The sequence below is a fragment of the Saccostrea cucullata genome, unplaced genomic scaffold, assembly GCF_032062105.1.
Source record: "Saccostrea cucullata isolate Sc308-1 unplaced genomic scaffold, CSIRO_AGI_Scuc_v1 ctg373, whole genome shotgun sequence".
Classification (NCBI taxonomy): domain Eukaryota; kingdom Metazoa; phylum Mollusca; class Bivalvia; order Ostreida; family Ostreidae; genus Saccostrea; species Saccostrea cuccullata.
In genome coordinates, this window is record NW_026928348.1 from 112,208 (window position 1) to 134,808 (window position 22,601).

The following is a 22,601-nucleotide window of genomic DNA, read 5'->3' on the forward strand; positions in this document are numbered from 1 at the left end:
AGCATACCATTCTGAGGGAATAGGCAAGCTCCCTTGATTAAATAACATACAAGTAATACAAGGCTATAAATTATCATAAACTTTATATAATTCTCTGATCATAAAACACATATGTACATATTATCTGGATCATAAAATACCTTAGCTGTACTGCTAATAACTAAGTAAAAATCTGACTTCCAAAATCTCTCTTACTGTGCAAAAGTGCTATGGAAATTAATATTGCAAGAATAACAGATTTCACATTTAATGAACTTTATATTAAAGATATGTTAAAGTTAGTAAATAAAAATTAGCTTACCAGAAGATGGAGAGTCTCAGTCAGTATGTCAAATTTATCTTGAACAAAATCAATAGCACCTCTCTACAAACAATCTGGACAAAGAATGACCAGAAAGACCAAGAACACTTTGGAGGGAATTTGACAAACCAATAAAACACAAGAACACAAAACTAAAACCCAATAGAAACAAATGACTTATAGAACTTTTGGCCAGGACCTTAATTATAACCCTAAAGGCAAATAACAGGGTAACACTGTATGTTAAACCTGAATGACCATACACTTATCTAATAAGCTGAAATAAAAATATTATACAGTTATGGAATGGGTACGAGGAAAATAGCAAATTTATGGTTCCCCGAGGGAGGAAACTATTTCCCGAGGCGGCGAAGCCGCCGAGGGAAATAGTTTCCTGCCAAGGGGAACCATAAATTTGCTATTTCTCGAGTTCACTTTCCATAACTGTTTTATTATACCGAAACAATCATAGGCGATTTAATTTCTTTTTACCAGATATTCCGACATTTAAAAAAAAACACTATAGAGGCATAATTACAAATGCTTGCGGTTATACAGATTGTATGATAAGTAATGAATCTTGTCCTAAAACAATTAAATTATTTTTAAAAAGTATTTTCACTAACATTTCAAAGATATAACGTTATCTTCATTTTGCTAGAATTCAAGTATGATTTTGGCTTTGCATGTCGTAATGTTTTGACGTCATAGTTACACTGCTAATAACATGACGTCACAGACTCGAGATTACTTGAACGCTCCGCCCACTGAACACTTTGATTGGTCAAAATTAGTAATAAATATTCATGAGGGAGTAGTCCCAGGGAGTAGCTCCAATTTTCCAGGGAGTAGTCCTCGGATGAGTAAAAAGCTCTTCTCGGGGAAATAGGCAGTTTTATGGTATAAATTCTACATAGAGTAATTACAGTAGAGGTATAATAAATGCAAATAAAACACAAAATAATTTGATATCTATTAATTAATTAGAAATAAATTAATAAATCATCACTTTTACACAAAAACATTCATGAACCGCGTGCATATAGCTCTTTTTAGCTCAGTATTATGACAATGGCTATTCAAATATTTTATTCCTTTTTATGAAGAAATATGTTGTTTCAACATCTGGAAATCACTAGTTTTAAAATAATGTCGACATCTGATGCTAGAGATTATAACACCCAGTTCTAATATCTCTTCCGTCTTTGAGTTATACTTTTTATATCCACATTTTTTTCAATTAGCAAATAATAGATCTCATAGCCTCAAATGCAGTTTCCGTAGCTTCTTCGTGTTGCTTGAACCACTGAAGGAGACATAAAAACTATATGAGTGAATTTGTCATATATTGCCAAGATAAATGACAAAAATGAACAAAATTACATAAAATATATAATTATCCACATTCATATAAATTGTAGCTGGGATAAGGACAAAATATAATTATTTTCAACTTTGAAACATTACATTTCGACTTAGTGCTTATTTTACATGTTTTAGTTATTGTTTAATATTGTTAACAAGAAAGTGACATAAAAAATTAGTTATATTCTTTTCAATAAAAATAAATAAAAGTAATATAAACAAGCTACTTCAGAGAATTTGTGTCCCCGCTTAGGGAAAAGTAAACCATGCTGAGTTGGGGGGAGGGGGGATCGTAGGATCCCCCTGACGGAATTTGTAGAATTATTAAATGTATACATGTATACTGGAACGAAAAGTTTAATTATCATAAATATACGCCGTGCCCTAAAATATTTGTAGTAGACCCGGTATAAATAACTCTACAGCTTTTCGTTATAATAATACATGGGCTCTGTACCTTTAGACATTCAACAAAACAAGAGAAAGTCTTTGTATAAAAGAAACATGTAACAATTTATTGTATAAAAGTACATAAAACAAACGCGGTATTTGGAACCTCCAGGATACTTTGGGAAGGTGTAAAAAACGAAGGTGCACCATTCTGGAAGCGATAGTGCAACAATATGGAAATGAAGGGGCGGTAGCAGACGTTGCTAATGTAAACAAATATATGTCAGGAGTATATAAGGGAAACTGTGGTAAATGGAGAAGGTGCAAACTATTACAATTAAATAGTCACCTTCTGTAATTTGGATGGGTTACTAAATAACACCTTCTGGGCCATTCTAAGGCTCCGTAATCGCAATCTAAACCTAACAAATGTAAATCCCAATATGGTACCTTCAACGGGCCTCTCTGTTTATAAACACAGAAGAGTAACGTCATTATCTAATCAGCGAGCGTCTAGCAAAAAAGGTAGCGCGTGCGAAACTTCAAGCTGAAGTAATCAAATACGGAGGGAAATCGAAGCACATTAGGGCTGTTAACATGGATTATGGATAAAATATCGCTTATGGTGGATGCTAAAACATGAAATAAATACAGGTAAGCACTACTGTGCGTAATGCCACATATTTTATGCTACAGGGGTCGAGAACAACATCGCGAACGAATGTAAACAACACATTCAGTCCTTGTGAAACGGCATATTATTACTTTCGCTTTCAATCAAAGCTAAAGATTATCAATGAATTAGCATAAACACATATAATTACTTGAAATATCGTATTTACATTCCGTAGTAATGTGTAAATATCCATGCTAAGGTTAAATAATAATCACATGTAATACTATGGTTGGCACAAGGTACAGGCCCACCTAAATTCATAACATTATCCCCCTTCTTTCAGAACATTTGTCCTCAAATGGAAACAAATAAGAAGGCATGGATGGATGGAGACATGGTGTTTATGGCAACAGTTGGTATAAATGGTAAAGCAAAGTATGATTATTTACAATGTATGATAATGAAATGATACAACAATACCATGTACTACAACATATAACAATAAAATAATTTAAACAAAAATACAATATATCCTTTCAACAAGTTAATAAGATTATCAACAACAATATATCATATTAACATCCTCTATTCTTAATGAAGATCCAAAATGTTTACAATAAAACATAATATCAATAGTTATTTCTCACTAAGAGTATCAATCTTCATTTGTAGTTCTCAAACTCCTGAAGGCAAAAGAACTGTCCTTCCCTCTGAAGGCAGAACAGAAGGGAGGGATCCGATGGCAGACAGTTCAGTGGCAGCTCAGCTCCATGGCAAAGATAGTTCAGGATGAAAATAAACAGTTTTGGATCTCGGTCGATGAAGTAGGTGTAGATATTGTCCACGGCATACGGTTTCAGTGGAGATGATGGGAGGATCATCCGAGCCAGAAGGGAGTTTGGGTCAGCCTGTAATGTAGGTGCACTCGTATCGAACTTAGTTCCGCTGACATTCAGATAGATTCTCTGTTTCTGTGATTGGGTCATACCCTGAAGTCGGATAAGTTCTTTAGGTGTTGGAGAATAGGCAGGGGCATCAGGACAATTTACAGTATACTGCGTGGACGAGTCATCCAGGAAGAGGTCTAGTTCCGCTGGATTAACATGCACAGACAAGGCTGCCGAAGATTTGGATGATGATGATGATGGGGATGATGTTGATGGAGAAGCTGGAGTCACTGGTGTAGGATGGTATACAGGTTTCTTGATGTTGGAAGCATCCGACGTGGGAGGAACTGGCGCAGATTTAGTGGTGGCAGCTGTAGCAAATTTGATGTTGGTAGCTCTAGCAGATTTGGTGATGCTTGGATTGATAGCTTCTGGATCTTTGCTGGCGATGGAAATGGCCCTGGAGAAATTGGCTCTGTTACTGGGTGGTAGGTCTGACGGTTCTGGTCTTTCAGTTTAAGAGGCTTCATAGATGAGTGGACTGGTTTGTTTTAATGTGAGATTTGATGCGATTCTCCTTCGAACGTTTGTTCTGTTCCTCCGGAGTGATTGTGATAACACGTGGCACCCGGTTTATCAGGGAGGAGAGGTTTTTTCTGAAGATGTCCAAGTCCTGCTCATCAGATGCAGTGAATTGTCCAGTCTTGCGATTGACGGGGGAGAAGGTGGCTCCAGGACACTTTGACTTATGGTTGTCAGGCCGGTTGTACACCTGCGAGCACTGGCTGCATTTGTAACCATAACCACTATGCTGCTCAACCAAATGACGCTCACATTGAAAACGTTTTTCAAATTCAAAATCTGTACAGATGCCACACTGATACATGCAGATATTCTGGAAATGAAAGGTATGAAAATCGTAAGTTTACATGTACAAGTCTATCTTGCTATACATTTCTATAAATGTATATCTTTATTCATTTAATCAAATGTTAATTTTGGAACAGGATTACTTCCAACAGAAATATTTTGGTGATGATTATAAACTTTTGTATCAATTATAGGTGAAATGATTAAATAATGGGAGGCAAAAGTAAAGGCAGAGAAATACAGCTATCATAATGGTTTGAACCAGGTGGGATCACTATCTCCCAGGTAAGGTTTTAACCTATCGTGGTGTACAACTTTTGGTTTTGAATGGGGGGACCTTTGGATTCTGAAAAGGATATCATTAATTCTATGGGTTATTGTGAAAGGACCAACCCAGGGTCTCTGAAGATTTGGGCATCTCCTTTTGGTTCTAGTAGGGTTATATAACCACACGGTATCCCCTATTTTATAAAGGTGGTCATTACTTTGGTTGTCATATCTCATATTTTTAGATGAAAGGTTTAAATGCTGTCTTGCCCAGTCATGTATTTTGTCTAGTTTTTATCTTAATAGTTCTTTATGGTCAGAATGAAAAACTTGGTTGCCTGCGGTTTCAGGTCTTCCTAATATTAGGTCTATTGGTAAAGTTGGCTCGGTGGCAAAAACCATTTGGAAAGGGAAAAAACCTGTTGACTCGTGTTCTGACGAACGATAGGCCAACATGAGCAAATATATGTACTCATCCCAGGCGTTCTGATTTTCAGAGACAAATGCTGTCAACATGTTTTCTATGGTTCTATTGGCTCTTTCAACCATGCCATCAGATTGAGGCCTTAATGGGGTTGTGCGGTTTTTTTTAATAATTCCTAATAGTTTACAAAGTTCTTGGAAAACTTCAGACTCAAAGTTCGAACCTTGGTCTGAGTGGATGGAAAGGGGTACACCAAATATTGATATTATTCTTTCAACTAGTTTGCTTGCTACAGTTGTAGCTTCCTGGTTTCTCAGTGGAATAGCTTCCAACCATTTTGAAAAATAATCTCCCACAACAAGTAAATATTTATTTCCTTGTTTGGTACGGGGTAAAGATCCTAGAATATCAATGGCAATTCTCTCAAATGGAGCTCCAACATTATATGTTTTAATGGGGCTTAGTATTTCTTCAGGGGGTTCTTCTTAGAAGCACAACTCACATTTGGAACACCAATTTTAAACATCATTTCTAAAATGAAACCAGAAATATCTGGCCTGAACTTCTATGACACTATTATGTAAATGTTCCAGAACAAGGGCCTTTAACTCTTGGGGTACTACTAATTTTAGAATAACATCTTGTCAATTGTCCGACTCCCATTTATGATACAGGATGTCATTTTGAATAAGAAGGGATTCCCATCTTTGGCAATGATATTTGACAATTTCATTGTATGGGGCTACATCTTGCCAGTTTGGTTTTTGGGAATGCTTTTTTCATTCTAATATAATGCTCAAATTTGGGTAATTATTTTGCAATTCAATCAATCTTTCATGTGGAATTGGTACTGTTTGGTCAAGGGTTTCTAGGGAACAAGGTTCTTCATTTAACTTTTTCTTTGCCCGGGTAGTAACATTGTGTACACTGTTTTGTAGAGAAACATTGTGGGGTTCCTCTAGTTGAGATTCAGGGTTCAAGGAAATAAAATTGGTCTCTTTCCTTTCATTTTGCTGGCAGTGTTTACACTTGGTGCTAAAGCATGGATGTCTGGAAAGGGAATCTGCATTTTGATGGGATCTACCTGCTCTGTTCAAATTCAATTTCAAAATCGTAGGACGACAAAATCTCTAGACATCTTGCCATCTGACCTTCGGGGTTTTTAAAATTCAGCAGTCACCTTAAGGCTCCATGGTCACTTCTTACAGTAAATTTCCTACCATATAGATAATAGTGAAAATGTTTAATTGAAAGGACAATGGCAAGAAGTTCCATTCTAGTCACACAATATTTCCTTTGGGGACCACTAAATGCTTTACTAAAGTAACAAACAACTTTTTCACATCCATTCTGTATTTGGGATAACACTTCTCCCATACCATAATTACAAGCATCAGTGTCTAAGATAAAATGGTCATTCTGGAAAGGGTACGCCAGGATGGGTGCCTGGACAAGGACAGCTTTTAAGATTTCAAAGGAATTCTGGCAATCCTCAGACCAAATAAATTGCTTGTTCTTTTCAGTAAGGCGGTGTAAAGGTTTGGCCTTTTCAGCATAATGGTGGATGAAACGCCTGTAATAAGAAGTTAAACCTAGGAAACTTCTGACATCTTTTACAGATTTGGGGACTGGCCACTCTTGGACTGCCTTGACTTTTTTAGGGTCAGTGGACACACCGTCTTTACTAACAATATGTCCAAGGAAAGACACTTTACTTTGAAATAAGCAACACTTTTTGGGACTTAATTTTAAATTGGCACATTTAAGTCTCTCAAAAGCTTTTCTCAAGTTTTGTAATTGTCCTTGAAAATCTTTGGAAAATACAACAATATCACCTAGGTACACTAGGCACACTTTCCAGGAAAGGCCATTGAGAACTTTCTCCAGGAGTCTTTCGAATGTGGCTGGCGCATTGCATAAGCCAAAGGCCATGACAGTAAACTGCCAAAGTCCTCCGCCTGGAAATAAAAATGCTGTTTTTGGGAGGTCTGCCTCAGAAATACCAACTTGCCAGTACCCGGACTTTAAATCAAGAGTACTGTTGAATTCGGCACCAGAAAGGGCATCTAGGGTATCATAAATTCTGGGCAAGGGATGAGAATCTTTCTTAGTAATGTCATTGAGTTGTCGGTAGTCGAAACAAAATCTTAAGGTGTTGTCTTTCTTTTTAACAAGGACGATGTTTGAAGACAATGGGATAATGGATGGTTCAATGACACCTTGATCAGCCATACTCTTTATTTCAGCTTCGGCTTCAGCCATTTTTGATAAGGGCACTCGAAGGGGTCTTTCCCGTACTGGATGAACATTTCCAGTATCAATGGTATGTTCTATGATATTGGTGTGACCTATATCTTTGTCAGATTTGGAGAATGTGTCTTGATATTCTATTAAAAGATTTCTCAGGGAGGCCCACTTACTCTCGTGTAATTTTGCAGTACTTCTGGTTTACAAATCTTTCAAATGGGAAGGCAGATCAGGGATTTTTGTTTTAAGTTTGGACATACACACATTGTGGAAATTTTTAGTACATTTTTATTTGGTTATTCTTGTATGTCACTGTGATTGACTGATTCACAGGTGGCGGCAATGGTATTTTTGTAAATTTTGCAAGGTTCATCTTGCAAGTTTAGTATTCGCAGAGGTACAATACCTTTACTAGGATTTACTAAAGACCTAGCAATCATAAGACCTTGTTTTCAACAAAAGTACTGGTTGGCTCCAATAAGGCAGCACATTTTCTGACATGACCAGTGGACCTACCAAGAACTATCATTTCAGTTCCAGGGGGAACAACAACATTTTCTGTCACAGTAATTCTGCAACAGGCAGGTACTTCATTAGAGTATCTGAAGCATGGAATTTTATCGCCTTGGACATCGAGACAACTTTCGCTTAATAGCACATCACATTTGTTAGCGGTCAGAAAATCTATACCAAGGATGACATCATTATTTATGTTAGCCACAAGAACATCATGGTAAAATTTGTGTTGATCATTTTGTATTTCAACTCGAGTCTGACCAATAAAAGAGGAATTGGTTCCAGTTGCAGTAACCAATTTTGTAGTGACCGGGGTAATTTTTATGTGTTTTGAGGGATTTATGGATTTAAATTATTTTTCACTCAAAATGGTTACACTGGCTCAAGTGTCCACTAATAATGACATAGGGGTATCCTGCACTTTGGCAGCAATGAACAATCCCTCATCCCCGGACATGGTTTCATTTACTAACACTGTTGAAGGCCATTTTGAAGATCTCGATGTGAGGCCCCCAGATGCGACCTCATTTCGTTTCCCTGAGTCTGTTGATTTCTCATGTCAGGTCTTTGCTGGTTCTGTCCGTTGTTGTTAAAGTAATTGTTATTTGGTTTCCATTTGGATTGAACAGGTCTTTATTCATTTTGGTTTTTGGGAGGATTTCTCTATTGGGGTTGTGAGTTGACATTTACTAATTTTCTGATCTCCCTGCTTAGAGATCCTAGTCATTGGTCTTGTTTGGTTTTTCATTGACAAACCTAACTGGTCGGTTTGAACCTCGTTGTCTGTCTGCTAAACGGTGTGTCTCCAGTCTAATGGCTTGGGCCTCTGCCTCGTCAATGTCATTTGGATTAGTTTCTCTGATTCTCAGTCTATTGTCACTGTCAGGAATGGAATCAATAAAATGGTCCCTAGCAAGAATCATGGTAAGTGAGGATGGTGCGTCTGGGTAAGCGTGTCTTGTTAACGTTTTAATAGACTGGGCAAGTTCAGAGATGGATTCATCTTAATTTCTTACTCTAGTTTGGAGTTGAGCACAATAGATCCCGGCTCGGCCATGGGACCCAAAACGTGTTGTAAGGGCTTTGACTAAATGGTTATGGTCTCTCTGTACTAGACAACTCACTAGACAACTCACTAAGGGTGGCACGGGCATTGCCTTTAAAGAAGCTTGCTAGGTGTAATGATTTTTTATGATAATCCCACCTATTTAATTCAGACAAAATTTCAAATTGGGCTAAACATTCATCTAGGTCCCCAGACCCACCAACATTGTGGTTTGGTTTGTGATAATCCCCCAACTTGGCTATGATGGTGTGTTAAGGGCTGTTCGGTGGAAATTTCTGGATAGGAAATGGGAGAAGAATTCAATGCAATTTGATTGAAAGGTACCTGGGGACTGACAGGAGAAGACTGGGGTTTGCAATTTTCTGATTCAACCTTCTGTTGGATTTCCCCTATTCTTTGTTTCATATTTGACAGTTGTTCATCAAAATCATTTTTCATAAGATTTACATCTCTGGTAATTTGGAATTGCACTTTAAACATATTTCTGTTGGTTTCATCATACATATTTCTGAATTGCTTGGTCAATTCACATTGCATTTCTTTAAAATTTCATTTACTAAAGCTTTAGTAATATTTTTGGTAGGGTCAACTGGTAATTGGACACCTTCTCCAGCACCAGCATAGATGCTGCGGTCAACAGGGGTGATTTTTGGGTCACTATCATTCATGGTAGAATGACTTTCATCACTTGGTTTAAAGAACACTTCATTTGACTCATTGGAAATATCCATTGAAAAATGATTTGGAATAGGCCATAATAAATAAATTGCTAGATTCTCATCCGAATTTTTTTAAAAATCGAGGCGGGCGGGCGGCTTTTATTTTATATTTTATATTTTTTTTAATTTAACAGATTTTTTATTGACTTGGTCAATCGGTGTAATTTTATCTACAATACCCGAATAAAAGTCAAAGTAAAGGTTCAATTATCTCTTACTTCACATAATCACCAATCCTTTTCAATTAATGACCCTTGTTTAAAATATACACGCATGTATTACAGCAATATATTACCATCTTTTCAGCTGTCAAAATCATGTCGACTTCACGAGATTTAAAACGAAAGTAGAATGGTAGATGAATACCGATCCCGATCAGAATTAAGACGAAGAAAAACAGAAATAAAAAAAATCGAGGCGGGGGTATAAAATCGGGGCGGGCGGGGATGAGAATCTAGGAATATTTTTATTATGGCCAATTAATGAAAATTTTTATAAAAAATGGTCTTGTGAACTTAGTCTTGTTTGTCATCTGCAAGGTACAGAAAAAAAATTCAAGCAATTTTCTAGCATCCCACTTCTGACATCAATGTAACGAAAAGTATAATTATTATAAATATACGCCGTATAACTAACTCTACAGCTTTTCGTTATAATAATACATGGGTTCTGTACCTTTAGACAGTCAACAAAACAAGAGAAAGTCTTTGTATAAAAGAAACATGTACCGGTAATAATTTATTGTATAAAAGTACATAAAACATATTTGCAACCTCCAGGATACTTTGGGAAGGTGTAAAAATCGAAGGTGCACCATTCTGGAAGCGATAGTGCAACAATATGGAAATGAAGGGGCGGTAGCAGACGTTGCTAATGTAAACAAATATATGTCAGGAGTATATAAGGGAAACTGTGGTAAATGGAGAAGGTGCACACTACTACAATTAAATAGTCATCTTCTGTAATTTGGATGGGTTATTGAATAACACCTTCTGGGCCATTCTAAGGCTTCGTAATCGCAATCGAAACCTGGCAAATGTAAATCCCAATCTGGTAACGGGCCTCTCTGTTTATAAACATAGACGAGTTACATCATTATCTTCTGTCTGAAGATTGTTCGCACTAAGTCCGTTCGCGCATTATATGTTAGTTGATTAATGTTCATAATTCCCTCTGGTCCCTTAAACGTTCGTCAAGAAACTTTTTTTTTATTTTAATGATTAGTATGTTTTACTATGGTTGGCACAAGGTATAGGCCCACCTAAATTCATAACAATACTGAAGAAAATAAAATATATATGCCAATAAGGATATAAAGATTTGATTGCTTATTTTTTATTTTGTGTATAGAAGATTCTTTTTATATGGAATATTGATCACACTGTAATGATGACTTTATGAGTTTTTGCAAGTCAGGCCTCATAAATTTTTCATTTTAAATGCTGAATACCATCATTAAGTAAAAACTAGAGCTAAGCTTGTTGCAAAGCAACGAGAAGGTCTTCCGTCCTGTTTGACCGGAAGTAACTTTCATTTTTACAAAAATGAGTAATAACGTCCTAAAATTGTTTAAATCCTCGAAATCTATGTAATTTAATGTAAAAATCAGCCATTTTTGCTACTTCCGGTTTGACCGGAAGTAAAATGAAAATTTAAATTTTATGCTCCCAGTGACAGATGTTACCCAAAAACTTGTCAAGAATGGCAAAATATGCGTTTTCCGACTACTTCCGGTTTGGCCGGAAGTGACTTCGACGGACGTACTTTGACGACTTCAATAGATTGAGCTTGACATTTTGAACAACCTTGCTTCTTTGAAGTATTACAAATTCTCAATACTTTTTGAGATATAAAGGAAAAACTTTTGGCCCCTCTTAACCTTTAATTTTAGGGGCCAGTCATTTTTCCGAGATATTATTTGAAAGATCTTCTAATTCTGCACAAATTATGATCTATATATTTTAACAAAATATTTTTAGTTAAGAAGATAAAAAGCAAAATATGAGTAATTTTTGGCTCTTTTAAGCGTTCTAATTTTTGAACCCTATATAGCGCCATTTTGAATAGAGAAATCGATAAACAAAAACCGATGTGCACAAATTCAATCCTTCTACTATCTGAAATCAGTAGAATTTCTGCTCCAGCTTTAGTCGTCTTTGTGCATTTGTCTGGAAACGAAAGTCTATAAATTTTCGTTTAAAGGGAAATAAGTCAAAACCGGAAGTGACTTTTTGAAATTTTCGACAGCATTCTGATAGAGTTTAGTAACTTCTAGTACCTCTGAAAATTTGAGCGAAATCAATTGAGAAATGAGTGATATATGAGGTATCAAAGTTGGCGTCTACGAAGTAGAAGAAAAATAAAGAACTAGAGCAAAGCTCGTTGCAAAGCAACGAGTAGGTCTTCCATCCTGTTTGACCGGAAGTAGCTTTCATTTTTAACAAAAATGAGAAATAACGCCCAAAAATGGTTTGAATCCTCTAAAGCTATGTTAATTAATGCAAAAATAAGCCACTTTTTGCTACTTCCGTTTTGACCGGAAGTACCGACGACGGACGGAAAATTTATTTTCATGCTCCCAGAGACATATGTTACCCAAAAACTTGTCAAGAACGGCAAAAATACGCGTTTTTCGACTACTTCCGGTTTCCTTAAGTGACGACGACGGACGTATTTTGACGACTCCAGTAAATTGAGCTTGACATTTTGAACAACTTCGCTTCTTTAACATGTTTCAAATTTTCAATACTTTTTGAGATGTTAAGGAAAAACTTTCGGCCCCTCTACCCTTAATTATAGGGGCCAGCCCTTTTTTCGAGATATCATTTGAAAGATCATATAATTCTACACTTCTTTTGCTATATATGTTTTAACAAAATATTTCTAGGTAAAAAAATATCGAAGAAAAGGTGTAAGAAATTTTGAAATTCGCGATAGGACTATTTTCGGACTATAGCTGGCGTCGGCGCTTCGTACTTCCGGTGGTTGAGATATACCAAATACATATCTCCAAAGGTTGCTCTATCAGCACTTAAAATTTCATGCTTCTGTGTTAAGCGCTTTCTGAGAAAACTGCCGGACAAAATGACCCTCTAAAAATCACTAAATCGCCGAAAATTTCGAACCGGAAGTGACGTCATCAAATTAAAAAAAATGCATTAAGTTCATATAATTTGTCATCAATGCTGAAAGTTTCATGAAAATCCATAGACGCATTTACGAGAAGTCGCGTGTACAAAATCGGTAAGAATTATAATAAGAAAAGTTGAAAAGAAACTACAGAAAAAAAGGTCTTCCGTTGAAACGGAAGACCTTAATAAAAATCTTTACCAACAGAATCAGTAGAAGGTCTTCAGTTGAAAAGGAAGACCTTAAAAAGTAATTCGAAAAAAAAAAAGAAAATGGATCGTCCTGGATTTGAACCCGGGACCTCTCACATGTGAAGCGAGAGACATACCACTACACCACGGAACCGATTGAAATTATATGCAAAGATGAAGTCACATATACATGTATATATTCACGTTCGATATTGTCAAAAATTTTACACAATGCATGGTGTCTAATTTATGCTTTATAAAACAGTTTGAACAGATGTAAGAAGAATATAAAGTCCGCCGAGAACCTGGTTTATACGTTATAACTCTCCTCATGCCCCTGTGCTAAAAATAGCGACATGTAATAATAAATACTAATAAAACAAACGGGACGGGACACTTTGAGAGGGGTGGGAGAGGTCCTAGGGAGTTTTGGTATAAAATTACATTGAATAAGCTCAAAGTCTTCTTCAAATATCGCCCGGATAGGATAATGTTACACACAGACAGAATGTATAGATTTACGACCTTGAACTCTGATTGTTTGACCTCAAAACCAATAGGGGCCTTCATTAGGCAACAGGGAGTTGATATGTAAAATTTCAAGTTTTTTTTTGTTTGTCATGTATTTATGTACGCGTTTGTTCTGCAAAGATGGTCGTTGGTTTTGCATTCATGTATGTTTCTTACGTACGTGGTCGTTGGTTTTGCTTTAATGTATATTTGTTATGTGAAAAGGTCTGTTGATTATGTATTGTATATCATTTGTTAAGTTTTTATGGTCATTAAAATTAAAAAAAAATTGTTTGTTTTCTCATAATGTTATTTTTGCCCTTTCTGCTGCCCATAGACGGAAAAGTTAAGCACAGTAAACAAAGTGGGGGTCAGAAAAAGGAGGACTCAAATATAGAGTATTACATATCTTAGGCAAAATATTACATAATCTGATCCCCAACACCATAATGACATTGTAACATGATGTACATAGATAAAAGAGGGGTCAACCAGACTAGAATTAGAATTCAAACCATGTAATCTTTCACAGATACAATATACATGGTTTTTTTTTCAAGTTGACCCCCTTATGGGCATCATAAGGTTCGAAGACATATTCAAAATGCTCTAAACTGCTGCCTGCCATCAAAAAACGAGGGAGAACAAAATAACAAACAACCACAATCCAATCAAAGATTGGATCCACCCACCCAAAGGCGTCTTGGCAGGAGACACAAAATTCCTTAATAGGATGATTCATACAAAAACATTCAAACATCTCTAAACATTTTATATACTCAGTTCAAAAGACAATACAATAGTCAATATGTTTTGTTTTTTTTACATATCTACTACTTTTAATCATTTCTTTTTATTTTGGAATTTAATATGTGTATTGTATTTTCTAATTACCTGAATTCTCCACATGCATCAGAGTCCCTGTATGTTCAATTTTGTCGTAGATATGGGACCTCACAAGAAGTAAACATGAGGAGAGAGATGATTGATTTAGACTACGTGATGAATAATAAAATAATTATAAATGGGCATATTTACAGAAATGTGGGAAGTGTAGGAGAAGGATTCCGTTACCAATATAATTCAGATATAGATACAATGATCTGGTTACCTGTCTACCGAGTGATCTGGGACATAAACCAGATACATCTTTACAACTTAAATCGGACAATACTGCTTCTAGCCGACTGCTCTCAGAATAAACCATGATATACTTTACTTCAGATTTTGTCATCAAGAATCCATTCAAATGTATTTTCAGCATGTATCAGAATGAATAATAAGCTCAGATATATATCTAGTTCTATATACAGAAAAAGTAAACTCTTTAAAAAACTTGAAAACGGTGCAAATTACTGGTGATAACGGACCATGTTCAAGGGGATTTATGGGCAAGAGTCCTCTGTTTGGTATAGAGACCGACATGGCTCACTGTTTTGTCAGCGATTTTTGGCCCCCTTCTGTTCAATCCTCATGGGTGGATAGATGTCATTCTTGGCCCCCGCCTCATGTTGTTCAAGACATCATCCAAAATGGATGTCACCTTGTAGCAATAGGGCACAAAAAAGGAAAGCTTAAGGAAGTTAGATGGAGAATTTCATTCTCATGTGCTGAGGAAAAACTTGTGCACTCAGTGAATCATTGCCAATTCTTAACTTATCGCTTACTTAAGCTGTTCTTAAAAGACGTAGTTAATAGTGGCGTGGATGACGATGACAAATTATTATCTTCCTATCACATGAAGACATTAATGTTTTGGATAATTCAACAAAATACAATACCAGTTTGGTGTCCACAAAATCTCCTGCAGTGTTTCTGGACCTGTTTTGAACTTCTTCTGAAATGGGTTTCTAAGAGAATTTGTCCTAACTTCTTTATTCCAGAAAACAACTTGTTCCTAAGTAACATCCACGAGGAAGCTCAAAGAAATTTGTTAGACAGATTGAATTCCATACGCAATAGAGGTTTAGTATCGCTGTTTTACAGTCCTTTTATGGGGCACATTTTAACGGGTCTTAATGATCAAACAATATTCATTTGTACAGAAGAGCAGGCGTTAATTTCCGAGGATGAATATGATCTAGAACTATTTAAGCAGGCTAGCTTTTATGATTGTACTATCAACTGCATTAATCTATATTACAGAATGAAATATCTGAATTTAATAGAACAGTTGATAACTTATCCTCAAACACAGCCCAGATTTGCAGTGTTACAAAAACTTACAGTCATCATCCTTCGGAAAAATGCGTTTGAAATCTCATTTAATACAAGTGGTAATAAAAAGCTGTATATTGTTGACAGAATGTCCTGTCACATGCTAAAATTAGCAGCTAAATTTGGTTGTATATCAGACATGCTGTACATTGCAATATATTATTACCGGACACTTAGATACCAGGACGCTTTAAAGGTTATAAACACAACAAAGGTTAAACTAGCGAAGCCATATGTGATGTACCATACAACTCGAAATGAAGAGAGGTACTGTGACGCTGTAGGGGGACAATCATGGTCTACGAAATTAAGACAGGCATTGGCATGGCATATCAGGCTTGATTTAAAAATCTGTTACATGAACATGATGAATGAATTAATACCAGAACTACAGTGTTGCTTTATTTTTGGTAATCATTTGTTTTGTTACACTTGCCAGAGTTCTTATGCTATAGACAAAAGGATACAACGAAAGCACAAAAAGCACTGGATGATCTCGGGATCCTACTTTACGATGATCATGACATGTATCTATACTGCCCTCTCAACGACTTATCATGGCAGGTCTTGGGAATTTGTGAACAGATTGCAGGGAAGTTTAGAGCTGCTTTTATTCCTACCAACGATCTTACAGGCAATTTCCGACTCACGATTTAAAAAATGTTTCATTGATGAGAATACACAGTATCGTTGGACAAATATATGAGTGGTTTTGACACAAGTAAATAGTGCACGTGTGAATTTTTTTAATTGCGTATTTATTAGAGAAACACCTGTGTTCACCTCTATATAACACAATTCATGCAATAACATTTACTATTTACCAGCGAATGCGTATAAATATCTACACACATGTATATGTTAAAAAAACCTTTTTTACAATTTAATTTTATGATAATCTCAGTTACAATTATTTTCTTTATTTCATGATTTAATATACTGTTGTACTTGTAGTTATGTCCATTCTGTTTACATCATAGGTATCTCGTTTTAACATATTTTAACATACATTCTATGGTCGATACAATGACTTTGTTAGTGAAAACAATCTATCAATGCGTCAGTGTAAAATCTTAAGTGACATTTTTTTTAATTCATAGAATTGCATTTAATTATGTTATGAAAATTGATTTATGATAAATAGTTTTGAAGGAAGAGGTTCTGCGTGAACTTTTCTAAGAAGCTGACGAGTGACATACCTTAAAGTTCAAAACAGAATGAAAATATAAGTTTCTATGTAGAAAGTTTGGCAAGATTCCCAAAACTGTGTATTGCATGGAATTGCATGTTTAATACAGGAACCAAGATAAGTAGTAAACTACTGATGATTTAATAATTTTATATGTTATTTGAACATTTTCGTTTCAAGAACTGATTTAGTTCGACAATAAATGACTTTGTATGTTGAATGAGTAAATACGATATTCAATATCGTTGTTTTTTAAATTATTTTTTTATTTCTCCGTAAGGATAATTACAAAAACAACACATTTTTTCGTTGAAGTTTACCCTACCGTTTTTAATGTGTCTTAAGTTTATAAACCTATTTGAAATATTTCAACCTTACACATTGTTAAAAAAAGCTTATAGAGCGTTAATTGCACACACTCTCAATTACCGATAAAGGGTAAAACGTATTGTAAGTGTCAATATTGTTCAATTTTTTAAAAATAATAGAGAAATTTAATTACTATTCTGTGTTCGATAAATTATCACAGTATAAGTCCTCTACTCCTAAAAGTTTTGAATAACACAATGAGGAGCATATACACAGCAGAATTAGGCGTATTATTTGGATATGTTTGGGCGAAAGATATTCCATAACATTGAAATGCCACTTCATAGTTTTCCATTTGAAAATAACAATAACCTAGAATGTTATATTGTCTAAAGCTATGTAGTGTTCCGTTGCATTTGTTCACAGTGTTATGCAAATTCAGAATATTTCTTTCTTTTTCTTCTTTCTTGCAACACAGAAATCTGAGATAGAGCAAATACACAGCTGGATGAACCCAGAAAGCTTTATCTAGCAAACATTCCCATTTCAGAGCGTCGGGAAGGAGTGGATGATCCTCTTTTGCGAAAATAACGTCTTGTGCTATAACAGACATATATCTAGCTTGAGGAAATGTGCATGATCGAAGGTCTGTGTCTAGTTCCAGTGTCTCACCCGATCTACGTATTATTCTGCAAATCGAACAGAAACCAGAATATACAATTGAAATTGGCCTTTCGTTCGAATTTAAAATTTCTGTTAGTAGTAACGACACATCTTCGTATTTGTGCATAGCAAGAAAACAAGTAGCTAAGTACAATTCACCAGTGACGGCATCTATCCTTAAGTTGTCCTTTAAAGTGCTAACGATTTTTTCAGAGATTTCCTTTCCATTAAGTAGCATTTGTCTAGCTTCAATGATAGCAACACGCATATTGATAAAGCTTGTTACAGAATTCTTGATATCCTCATGGACATCAACAAGATTTGTATCACCTTTTTTGAGTGATTCTTGGTACTGTTTAAGAGTGCTGAAATCGGCTACGACTATTTCAAGATTAACGTTATGATGCCCGTAGTGGTATAATTTGTAAGGGAATTTGTATTGATCAAAATCACACGTATATCCCTTGTGTAGGGTTTCCATACATTTTCTAAGGAAACCCACAACTCTGAAATCACTCGTTTTCCACATGGGTAATAAATGTAATCCATCTGCGCATTGCAAGGTATACGTAATAATATCATTATTGATACTGTCAATTTTCTCGAGAATCCTCTCTAAGACTTGCTTTTCTGTGTCATTCATCATGTTCATTATAGACAGGAACAAATTTTTTCTTCGATCTATAAAATGTAACAGACTTTTTTTCTTGATACATGCTTTAAGGTAAAGTAAACAACGACGTAAAAATGAAATTAAATGCCTCGCATTCCAGCAATTGTTCTCTGTATTTTCTGATTCCCAAAATACTACAGTTTTCATATGGAATGAGCTCAAGAAGTTTGGCGCAATAGTATTGATGTATTTTTTCAGCAGTAGCTTTAACAAAACATAGGCTTGGAGCTGAACATCGTTAAAACTCCAAACAAGCTCTCTTTCCCACAATAAATATGATGTTCTCCATTCCATGGAGTAGCATTTAGACCCCTTTTCACCAACAGAAACTACATGGCATTTCAAGGATTTTATTCTCTCTACAATTTCCCTGGATGGCCAGCGGTAATTTTCCCTTTCATTTAACCATTCTACTCCCTCCTCGGGTAGGTTATGAAATGGCATGCCGAAGGCAAAATCTTGCTCTATGGTGCATCCGATTTCATCTTTCATATACCCCTTTGGATCAGTACTAACTGAGGTTGCACAGGGTCCATGTCGAAATGTTTCTGGTGGGCCTTTTGATGATTTTGGTCCTGATCTTTGGAGAAAATCGATCCAAAATGAAACAACTTCTTCACTAGAAAGAAGTTTGCGACCTTGACTTTCTTTAAGCATATCCGACACAGTTTTCTCCTGATTTTCAAATATTGTGGGTGAATCCGAATCTCCCTTCAAAAGAACAAGTTTTGCATACCCTTGAGAAGAATCACTATTGTCGATTAGAAAAACATAACCTGGAATTTCACTTGCATCCTCTCGTTCGTAGCAAACACACATATTGGGACCAACAATCATTTTATCAATATCACTTGTTTTCAGATTGGTCCCTTCTGCAGTACTTCCTCCATAGTATCTCGATATCAATCCTTCCTTTCTGGAGGAATACAGGAATTCAAGGAGAAGTATTGCATTCTTCTGAGCCTCTGTTTTACAAGTGCTTGCCATGGTGAAAAACAAGTACTTTGACACTAATTCAGAGACCTTTGCAAGATCCTCATCTGAAATCTAAACAAACAATATATTTTAGACAAAATATTTACATTGTCGTCGCCTTAACTGTTAATGTACACGGAATTTTCGAGGCAAGTTGAATTATTTTTTTCTGTTCGCTGAGATTTACTTCCATGTTTTAAAGACTTGCTTTTTCAATGAGAGAATTTGAGTGATTTCACAATCCTTCTAACTTCATGTAAGCATGAAATGATTTGAAATCAAAACGTTAGACAAAATAACAATTATAAGTTTTTAATATTGAAAAGAAATGGATTCACTATTTTAACTTTTCCATTAAAAAGTAAAAGTTGTGCATTGTTATTCTTTTCATGTACTATTGGTCTAAATACAACATCGTGACGTCAGAATACACCCTTGTTTTATCGCAGCCTTTAACTTTTTTTAGCTGTTATACCTAACAAATTAGAAAATAATTATGATTCTTGCATTTATATACCGGTATGTTTTGATGCATCTGCTTAGAGGAACAACCAAACTAGGTATCTGATTGTGTGCTATATGTTAACATTCTTAAAATTATTAATCCAATCACTGAACCGCAGTTTTTCAGTTAAAATGATACATAATGTAAAAGAATGCAAAAATAATATGTGCATTTTATGCTGTAAGAAGAAAGTTAAAAAAAACTCACAATCTGAGATTCATCCGAGTCTTCCATAGCTTATCAGAAACAATGTCCGAGTTTCAGTAAATGAGTTTCACTATTGAGTGATCAGACCTGTAGTTCCCTGTGTAGTGTGTTCGTTTCTGAAGTTACTGGTCCGTAAATATAAACACGATTCTATTACTTGATTTAAAACGTGTGGTTAAAACCGGAATTTTAATAAAAAAGAAAATAAAAAAAAACATGTACACTTGACTCTTTTAACTTGGTCAGGATTAAAATGTCTGAAAATGTATCTTTTTTTAATTCAAGATAACATATTTTTTTTTAAATATTCATAGTTTTAATCTCGTAGAATTTTACAAATGAAAATATCATTTCTCTTTCAGTTAGTTAGTTTGATTGATTGTTTGTTTAACGTCCCTCTTCGGAAAAGTTCACCCATATGGAGGTGGATGACTACAAATTCTAACCTATACTCTGCACTTATGAACTTTGAGCAGCGAGGAATCTTTTAAGATGTGCCAGCACCCACTGCGACATGGGATCTCGGTTTATACGGTCTCCTCCGAAGAACCGGTCTCTTAATATAGATATGAGGATAAATTACACATACTTCAAAACTTAAACAAATTGGAGAATAGTATTATAGGGATTGACGAATACGTCAATAAAGAAATAAAATATTCATATTAATATAATTGTCAAATACATATAATAGTTGATGATAATAATTCTCTCCTTCAGTACAATTTATTAGAATAAGGACTTGCACACTTACTGATGGATACCTATAGCATAATTGCTGATGAACTTGGTTAGCATAGCAACAAAAATGTAACCGTTAAAGGGTGACTTTGGAATCTAAAATCTGAAGTAAATTCGGAGATTTTATACGACTATTTAATCCAAAACTAAACCTTGTTTGAGTTTTTGGTTTCCTCTTCAGCCTACAGAAATAACAACCACGTAATAAAATTTGATTTAGTTAATGCTTAAAGAGGCTGGGGGGTGGCAGCCATTTTTAGACTATTTCAATCTCCTTTAAAAGGAGAGTTTCATATAAAGATATACAAAAATGATCAAATTTTAAAACTAAAATTTATGATTTTTTTATTTGCCAAATGATAGTTGACAGCTAACAATACCGTATCTAAAAAAAATAATTAAATCTGGTGGTTAATTTTGGATTAATTTGTTGACCCACCAGCCTCCTTAATCAATGTAGGATTGGAATACGATTTATTAATTGAATTGCTTAAAGGTCAGTTAAAATTTGGCTGATCAATTATACTGATGGAAAACATTAAATATATTGAAGGTGACCTGTTGAATTAAAAAAAAAATAATAATAAAAAATCCCATTCCTATTTTGTACTTAACAGTTACTATTCTAAGCATTGACTAACACAGATAGAGCATATATGTGGAGAAGTTTGGCGTTTAATTTGGAAATGTTTGGGTGATCTAAAGACATTCCAGAACATAAAAAGCCCACATCATATTTTTCCATTTAAAATATTTTTAAATAAATAATTTTTTCACCATTTTCACCACGTTGTTATTAAATCCAATCGATGGGCACATTTTTTAAAACAAGTAATGATATTTTAAATGATATAGTTGATATTCCTGGCAATATGCTTCCAATTATCAAAATGAATGAGTGTGATAAAAAAAGGGAGAGCAAATGGTGTGTTAAGAAGAAAAAGTTTAATACTTTATGCAGTAATATTGACATCAAAAGAGGCTTGAGTTTCTGATAAACAATATCTATATGGTTTTTGAGATACAGGTCTTCCAACAATCTATTGAAATTCCCAAGGGTACCAGTTGCATCCCGTTATTAGCAGACCTAATTTTGTATTCATATGAAGTAGAATTTGTCCCAAATCTTATACGTGAAAAGAAGAAAATACTTGCTGTGTCTTTCAACTCGACATTTAGATAAATCGACTACGTATTGTCAATTAACAATGGCAATGTCCATTCTTATGTCGATTCGATATATCCCAGTAAGCTTGAGACTAAAGATACCACGGAGTTTGACAAATCTCTTTCATATTTGGATATTTTACTTGAAAAAGACGTAAATGGTAAATCTAATATCCAAACTCCATGATAAACGTACGTGATGACTTTAACTTTACAATCGTGAACCTCCCTTACTTATGCAGCAATAATGTACCTTCATAACCTGAAAACGGAGTTTATATACTTATATCTCATTTAATTCGAGACGCAAAGGCATGCTCTACGTAGGAACAATTTCTAAAACGAGGTAAATTATTGACAAACAAGTTGATGAAACAAGATTATTAGCAGTCTCGATAAAAGTCATTATTTCGTAAGTTCTATGGCCGATACAATGACCTTGTCAACAAAATTTATA

The 22,601-nt window shown here is 35.1% G+C and overlaps 2 protein-coding genes across 2 annotated transcripts; one reads left to right on the forward strand and one right to left on the reverse strand.

The window, feature by feature from the left end:
• Window positions 1-14,921: 14,921 nt before the first annotated feature.
• LOC134277280 (uncharacterized) lies at window positions 14,922-16,423 on the forward strand. Its single transcript, XM_062759595.1, has one exon. It carries the CDS (start codon window positions 14,922-14,924, stop codon window positions 16,419-16,421), a length of 1,500 nt encoding a protein of 499 aa, XP_062615579.1. The 3' UTR covers window positions 16,422-16,423.
• Window positions 16,424-17,424: 1,001 nt separating this feature from the next.
• Window positions 17,425-20,369, reverse strand: LOC134277277 (uncharacterized). The gene is made up of 2 exons (XM_062759591.1): window positions 20,237-20,369; window positions 17,425-19,596 (listed from the first exon to the last, which is right to left on the reverse strand). Exons 1-2 carry the CDS (start codon window positions 20,261-20,263, stop codon window positions 17,428-17,430), a joined length of 2,196 nt encoding a protein of 731 aa, XP_062615575.1. The 5' UTR covers window positions 20,264-20,369; the 3' UTR covers window positions 17,425-17,427.
• Window positions 20,370-22,601: the final 2,232 nt, after the last annotated feature.

Bases quoted from the DNA above. Each gene is read 5' to 3' on its own strand.
- LOC134277280 (XM_062759595.1), top strand. From the start codon at position 14,922: ATGGCTCACTGTTTTGTCAGCGATTTTTGGCCCCCTTCTGTTCAATCC.
- LOC134277277 (XM_062759591.1), bottom strand. From the start codon at position 20,263: ATGGAAGACTCGGATGAATCTCAGATT. The intron at 19,597-20,236 runs GTGAGTTTTTTT...TTGTTTGTTTAG, and splicing joins ACTCGGATGAATCTCAGATT to ATTTCAGATGAGGATCTTGC.